Consider the following 8043-nt stretch of genomic DNA (forward strand, 5'->3'; position numbering starts at 1 on the left):
TTCCACAAACCCAGTTTGAGTGGTGGTTCTTTGGTTCTACCAACCTGTGGTGGGTTTCCCAAAGCCTTCATAGCTAAAGTCTTGTCACTCAGACACCGAGCCCTGAAAGAGTAACAATTATAAAAATCTATGTTTGACAGTCAATCATCTATGCATGAATCATATATTATTTGTAAAGTAAAAGCACTTTGCGGTTCGAGTGGCACGAGTCTGGATGATCGAAAGAAAGTATGTTCGCTGCCACCCAGAGAGTTAGAGCTCTTTACTGCATTGTGTGTGTGTGTGTGTGTGTGTGTGTGTGTGTGTGTGTGTGTGTGTGTGTGTGTGTGTGTGTGTGTGTGTGTGTGTGTGTGTGTGTGTGTGTGTGTGTGTGTGTGCGCGCGCGTGCGACAGTGCATGAGCATTTGGTTGTGTGCGTAGCAACATCTCCGTCTTGTCTCTGGTTATAGGAACAGTACCTGTTCTGCTACAAGGTATGGTTGGAGGTTCTACATCGCATCCTGCAGCTGCATGGTCAGCATTGGCAACCAGAGAGCCCCCGCAAACTTAACACGAGCCCTCGCACACACAGTAACCGATGGCAACCTGAGAGCCCCCATGAAGATAATCAATTTGTTTGACCAGTTTTCTTTTCCCCCCCACCCGTTAGCTGATTTTGTTATGAACACTGTATATGTATGTGTTTTAGCCAATTCCTCTGTTCATTTTATGTCATGCCAAAACATGACAGATAGGACGACCAGGCTACAGTATGTTTCTGCATGTTTTTGATATTTGGGTTCTGAAATTATTGATGGAGGTAGACATTTTAACTGTTGGTTCTTTTGTGTGGGGGTTTTCGAGATGGCAGTGACTGATTGATTAAACACTTAATTGAAATGGGAGCTACTGTGATTGCAGTATTGGTTTGAGTTAGATCAATTATTTGACAGCCTTTAAGGGTTTAGTGACTTTGTCTTCTGTGTTAAAAGTTAAGAGTGTTTTGGTCATGTGACTTTTAAAGGGTGTTACTATTTAAATTGTTCTATTTAATCATTCCACATTTTATTTTGAAGTTAATGTGTATATTTTGCATGTTATAACCTAAATACATTTAATTGCACCACAGCACATCACTAATCAACGATGTCACTGCTCATTGCAATGCACAGGGTGAGGTGTATATTATACCAAAATGTATATTAGAATATCTTTAAATATGTAGCTAATATATAGAGTTAATGAAATATTGTGTTTAAATTTGTGAAGTAAGTGCATGTAAATCTTGTATGAGTTTTGTCAATGACTGAAACCAGAAGTGAATAGAATCAAGTGCCTTGGAAAGACTTTGTTTCACCTTCGGAAACCTGAAAGGTTTGATTGAACAGGACCCTGAGAACACGTGCTCTGTGTGATTCTGTAAGGAATCTCTGTCCGAAACTTTCACCGTTTTTGGTTCATATTGTGTTGTCCCACAGCTCGGATTCACTGTATGTGAATTAGTGGTGAAACTATCTTCATTTTGCAGTCTGTCTACAACCACTGAACAAGTGCTTCGGCGTTTTGAAATGTAATGGGCAGTCAAATGCACAAAAACGTATTGGATTTCTGAAAGCATTTCTCATCATTGTACAGTAACATCACTATTGTAGCTGCAGTTTCAGTAGCATGATAGTATACCTCACTGTAACATACACTACCAGTACAGTGTAACCTTGGTCTGGTCACTATGTATTACCTCTGACTGTCATATAAAGCTGTTCTCAAATACATATTTGTTTCACATCGTGGTAAGAGACAGGATCAGGATTAGAAACAGATTTTCTTCATTTGATAGGTCATAGGTATTGTCATAGGTATTGTATATGACAAGGACTAGAGAAAGGAGAGAGATCTACCAACAGGGCTAACTAATAATAATATATATATGCCATTTAGCAGACGCTTTTATCCAAAGCGACTTACAGTCATGTGTGCATACATTCTACGTATGGGTGGTCCCGGGGTTCGAACCCACTACCCTGGCGTTACAAGCGCCATGCTCTACCAACTGAGCTACAGAGCCACACTGACTCTGACAGAACTGACAGAACATGGAAAAGAAAGAACGAGAGAGAAGCTTAACTGTGACTACATGGAGCCCTTCTCTTGCACAGAGTAAATTCTCTCTCCGGGTTTACTACATGATAAATAAATGTGTCTCACACGGGCTTTTGTGACTGCATGGAAAACCCACTGGGTACACACTAGTTGAATCAATGTTGTTTCCATACACACACACACTTCTTAAAACCTGAGACTGGGGAAAGCCCTGCATCAATGTCTCCCTCTCCCACTGTCAGGACTCCATACTTCACTCCTTCACTAAGTCCCTTCCTCATTCCCTCTCTCACCCTCTCCCTCCTTCACTCTCTACCTCAAATGTTGTTATAGTTGTGCTTTATTGTGTAATAGGCCTGACATGGGTTATTCAGGGTCCAGTAACTTTTAGGTTTATAGAGTTATATACATCCTAATAGCCTTTTATAGTTTTGTATAAATAGTTATTTCCTTTTGTTTATAAAATGTGATCGCAGGAGTCTTGGCTGAATTAATGAAATATTGTAATTAATGAAATATTGTAATCCCTGGGCAGGGTCTGAGTGAGAGATGGAACCTCTCTGGGAGGATCTCAAATGCATTGCCTTTATTCCTTGCGACCTCTGACCTCCAACAGGTTCTGAGAAGGAGGCAAGGAATTTAGGAAATGCAATTTAGATGACCCCCCCCCTCCCCCCCACTGATTAAGTCTCACATCCTCCTTATCCGTCACCAGACACCATTCTAAAGCACCACTGTGAATACTGCCCTCTCCTTTCTAACCACATGACACACGGGAGCGGATAAACACTAATTTAGCTGTAAGGAGAAGAGGGAAGGAGGGGAGGAGAGGAGAGGACAGACGGTGGTGATGGAGGAGTGGAGGAGAGGACGTGCAGAGGTGATGGAGTGTGGAGGACATGGGGAGGTGGTAAAGTAATTAGTTGTGGTGTGTTCAGTGAGAGAACAGTAATGTATAGACCACGCGGGAATGTGTAGAAATGAACTCACTGACTTCCAGTAAATCCTCATTCTCTCGGTTGGGTTCACACAGCAACACACACACACGCCACCATGTTTTCTGTTAAGTATATATATATTTTTTTTAATGACACACACGAGCTGCTGCATTACTCATCCCACACACATCTTGTTGGGCTTTAAAGAGCGTCTAACTGTTCTATGGGAAGGTTGGTCTCGGACTCATCACCTGCGGGACACTGGGAATTTGAATTTTCTCATGACTACTGTGGACTCCTCATGGACAGTTAAATGAGTGATATGAAGAACAGACAAACATAAACACTCAGGGAGGATAGAACACATCTTCCACATATCCTGGAGTTTGAGTGACCAGAGAGCTGTAATTGACACACAGACACACACAGAGAAGGTGCTGGAGGTTCGAAGGCAAGCAGCTGGATTTTCAATTAGACCTAGGGTCTAGGGGGGGGGGTGTATTTTTGTCTCAGCGGAGGTGTGTTGTCGGCACCAGCCTGTTGTTGAATGGGGGCTGAAGGTTAGTGATGGTAGAGGCTCAATCGTCTTGGAGCATACAGTACGAGTCAGTACATACCTCACTGTCACCACCAGAACTTAGCTGTAGTTGGTGGCTGTGTGTGTGTGCACAAATGTGTGTTTGTATGTGTTATTCACATCCCTTGTGTGTGTTGACCCCCTTGTCGTCTCTGGAGTGACAAAGTGACACTCACAGAACAACCATTCATGACAACACTGAATAAAACCACTTATTTTACAGACAGACTCAAAGGAACAAAGAAGTCAAGGGAAAATGATGAGACGTCCCGCTTGTCGGTCGACTTATAATTGTCTTAGGACTGACTTAAGGGGGAGTAGCTGCTGTCATGTTCTGTGGTCAGGTGGGGTTTTGAGTTACTGCCAGAAGTAAATAAAACACAATTTTATTTGTCACATGCTTCGCAGGTGTAGACTGACAGTGAAATGCTTACGTACAGGTCCATTTCAAACAAGATTAAGTTAAAGATTTTAAAAAACAATAGAAATAGTGACCCAAAGAATAAATACACAGTGAATGACGAATACAAATCAAGAGTAAAAATACCATGGCTATATATAGGGGAGTAGAAAATAACGTTACTATATATAGGGGAGTAGAAAATAACGTGGCTATATATAGGGGAGTAGAAAATAACGTTACTATATATAGGGGAGTAGAAAATAACGTGGCTATATATAGGGGAGTAGAAAATAACGTGGCTATATATAGGGGAGTAGAAAATAACGTGGCTATGTACAGGGAGTACCAGTACGGAGTCGATGTGCGGGGGTACGAGGTAATTGAGATAGCTATGTACTGTACATATAGGTAGGGGTAAAGTGACTAGGTAACAGGATAGATAATAAACAGTAGCAGTAGTGTGTGTGTGGTATCACTATGTGTGTGTGTGTCAGTGTCAGTGTGAGTATGTGGGTAGAATCAAGTGTGTGTGCATACAATCAGTTAGTTACAAAAAGGGTCAATGCAGGTAGTCCGGGTAGCCATTTGTTTAGAAGTCTTATGGCTGTGTGAGGGTAGAAGCTGTTCATGGTCTTGTTGCTTCCAGACTTGTTGCATTGGTACTGCTTGCCGTGCAGTAGCAGAGAGAACAATCTGTAGCTTGGGTGGATGGAGTCTTTGACAATTTTGGGGGCTTGGTATAGAGGTCCTGGATGGCTGGGAGTTCGGCCCTGTGATGTATTGGCGCGTACGCACTCCCCTCTGTAGCACCTTGTGGTCAGATGCCAAGCAGTTGCCATACCAAGCTGTGATGCAGCCAGTCAAGATGCTCTCGATAGTGCAGCTGTAGAACTTTTTGAGGATCTGAGGGACCATGCCAAATCTTTTCAGCCTCCTGAGAGGGGAGAGGAGTTGTCGTGCCCTCTTCACGACTGTGTTGTGGTGTTTGGACCATGATAGCTCCTTAGTGATGTGCCTACCCTCACCACCTGGGGGCAGCCCGTCAAGAAGTTCAGGATCCAGTTAGAGGGATGGTCTTTAGCTTAGTGAGGAGCTTCAAGGGCACTATGGCGTTGAACGCTGAGCTGTAGTCAATGAACAGCATTTTCACGTAGGTGATCCTTTTGTCCAAGTGGGAAAGGCTTGTGTGGAGTGCAATAGAGATTCCGTCATCTGTGAATCTGTTGGGGCAGTATGCAAATTGGAGTGGGTGATGGTGGTGTTGATGTGAGCCATGACCAGCCTTTTAAGCATTTCATGGCTACAGATGTGAGTGCTACGGGGCAGTAGTAATTTAGACAGGTTACATTGGCGTTCTTGGGCACAGGGACCATGGTGGTCTGTTTGAAACATGTAGGTATTACAGCCTGGGTCAGGGAGAGGTTGAAAATGTCAGTGTCTTGCATCTGGCTACCATCTGGCCTTGAGAACGTTAACCTGCGTCTTACTCACATCGCTACTGAGAGCGTGATCACACAGTCGTCCTCTCACGCATGGTTCAGTGTTGCTTGCCTCGAATAGAGCATAGACGGCCTTTAGCTCATCTGTTAGGCTCGTGTCCCTGGGCAGCTAGTGGCTGGGTTTCCCTTTGTAATCTGTGATAGCTTGCAAGCCCTGCCACATCAGATGAGCATCAGAACCGGTTTAGTAGGATTTGATCTTGGTGCTGTATTGATGCTTTGCCTGTTTGATGGTTCATCGGAAGGAGTAGTGGGATTTCTTATAAGCATCAGGGGTAGTGTCCCAATCCTTGACAATGGCAGCTCTAGCCTTTAGCTCAGTGCGGACGTTGCCTGTAATCCATGGATTCTGGTTAGGATATGTACGTACGGTCATTGTGGGGACAACATCGTCGATGCACTTATTAAAAAAGCCGGTCACTGATGTGGTAAACTTCTCAATGACATCGGATGAATCCCGGAACATGTTCCTGTTGGTGCTCGCAAAACAATCAAGTAGCTTAGCATCCACCTAGCATCTCAGTATTGAGCACATCACTGGTGCTTCCTGTGAGTTTTTGCTTGTAATCAGGAGGACAGAGTTTTGGTCAGATTTGCCAAATGGAGGGATGAGGGAGAGCTTTGTATTTTTCTGTGTCTGGAGTAAAGACATTTTTATCCCTCTAGTTGCAGATATCCTGCATTAAAATCACCTATGAGTGCTGCCTCTGGCTGAGCATTTTTTTATGGCTTATGGCCCTATACAGCTCGTTGAGCGTGATCTTAGTGCCATTATCGGTGTGTGTGGTGGTAAATAGACAGCTACGAAAAATGTAGATGAAAACTTAGTTGGTAAATGGCATGGTCTACAGCTTATCATGAGGTATTCTAACTCAGTCGAGCAGAACCTTGAGACTTCCTTGATATTAGGGACTGCGCACCAGCTGTTGTTAACAAAGCGACACACGCCCCTGCACTTGAGTGTATGACACACTGCCGTTCTGTCCTTCCGATGCATAGACAAAAAACAGCTAGAGTGGTTCAGCCACGACTCCATGAAGTGTAGGATATTACAGTTCTTCAGGTCCCGTTGGTAGAATCATCTCGAACGGAGCTTGTCTAGTTTGTTCAGCAGTGATTATACATTTGCCAATAGAACAGAAGGTCGTGGCAGTTTATTTACTCGCCGCCATAGTTTCGTCAGGGTGTCCCACGTCCGCCTCAATAATGGCGTCTTTTCCTCTTCCGAGCGTCGGGGATTAGTGCCTGGTTTGGAACCTGCGCAGCCAACTCAAGGAAGTAGAATTCTTTCATCCAAATCGAGGTTAGTAATCGCTGTTCTGATGTCCAGAAGCTCTTTTCGGTCATAGGAAACAATGGCATTATGTACAAAGAAAGTTAACATTAGCGCAAAAAAAAACACACAATAGCTGATTGATCTGTGAAACGGCTGCAATTACACCCCAGCGCCATTCTCTCCTGCTCTCTGTGCACGCTCCTCTTTCTTTTAGTTGGTGAGTGTTTTGAGGCTGTCAGTTGGTCTTTTTCGCAAGAGTATTTTCTCATTGAGTGGTTGTTCTATTGTGAAAGCAGGAGTTACTATATCAGCAAAGGACAATTGCTGTCTTTGAGATCTACCTGTGAGATTGATGTAAATGAATAAGTTCTTCAAGAAGAAAACGTTCTAAGAAATGGACAGGTGAAAGCATTACACCAGTGGGCCTTCACTTCATTGCTTCCACCTATATTATGTTTCCAGATCAGTGCAGATAAAGGAGATGAAACCAGTAGAGGACGCCACTGTAGACTATTGAGATGCAGCCCTGTGTCTATGGAAGGAAAGGTCTAAGAAGCAGATGTGAAGTAGCTAGTGTAGGGTTGGCTAGGCTATCATGCTGTGACATAACCTCTCTGAGACTTGAAGTAGTGTGTCATTTCCTATCTACCAAAGCTGCTGTTTTCCTAGGGATATAATCCCGGGTCAGGCATACAGGTAGGATCTGCTTTACATCTACACTAAAGATACTGGATCTGAATACACCACCAGCTGGGTTAAATACACCACTCGCAATCCGTTTCCACTAGCATTGCTACATGCTCCTGAAATGCTTCTACACAAACCATACTGGGTCTAGGCAGGACTCAGCTTTTCCGTCCCCACTGATAGACTCTTCTGTATCTACTTGATTATAATTAGATGGCTGATATCTGAAGCGGACAGGGATACTGATGATGACGGACACTGATGAGGTAGAAACACTCATTGGGTTAACATGTGGTGCATTGACCCTGAAATAGAATTCTAGTCAATGATGAGAAAATGTAGAGAGAGGTCTGCTCTCTTAATATTGAGCCGATGAAAAGATCAATTGCACTCGTTCACTATTCAATTTCATCTCATTCTCCACAATCCACCTCTCCTTACCATGGTCTCTTCACAGACACTGATTCATCTAATATCTTCCCGCCCATAGGGTTATTCATGATCATCAATCCCTATTCCTCCATAGAATAAGAATTATATTTCCATGAATCTGGCTATTCACCTCATCAGTCAGTCTTCTTCCA

The 8043-nt window shown here is 43.5% G+C and overlaps 1 protein-coding gene across 2 annotated transcripts in view; it reads left to right on the plus strand.

Annotated features, from left to right (window-relative positions):
• The window catches only part of LOC124041461 (tyrosine-protein phosphatase non-receptor type 20-like), a 109244-nt gene extending 107056 nt beyond the window's left edge, over window positions 1–2188 (plus strand). For both annotated transcript variants that reach the window (XM_046359068.1, XM_046359069.1), the window contains exon 11: window positions 450–2188. In XM_046359068.1, the coding sequence (XP_046215024.1) occupies window positions 450–620 (171 nt within the window). In that variant the 3' untranslated portion in view covers window positions 621–2188. The remainder of the gene's footprint in view (window positions 1–449) is intronic.
• The last annotated feature ends 5855 nt before the right edge of the window (window positions 2189–8043 follow it).

This window comes from Oncorhynchus gorbuscha, linkage group LG08 (assembly GCF_021184085.1).
Source record: "Oncorhynchus gorbuscha isolate QuinsamMale2020 ecotype Even-year linkage group LG08, OgorEven_v1.0, whole genome shotgun sequence".
Lineage (NCBI taxonomy): Eukaryota > Metazoa > Chordata > Actinopteri > Salmoniformes > Salmonidae > Oncorhynchus > Oncorhynchus gorbuscha.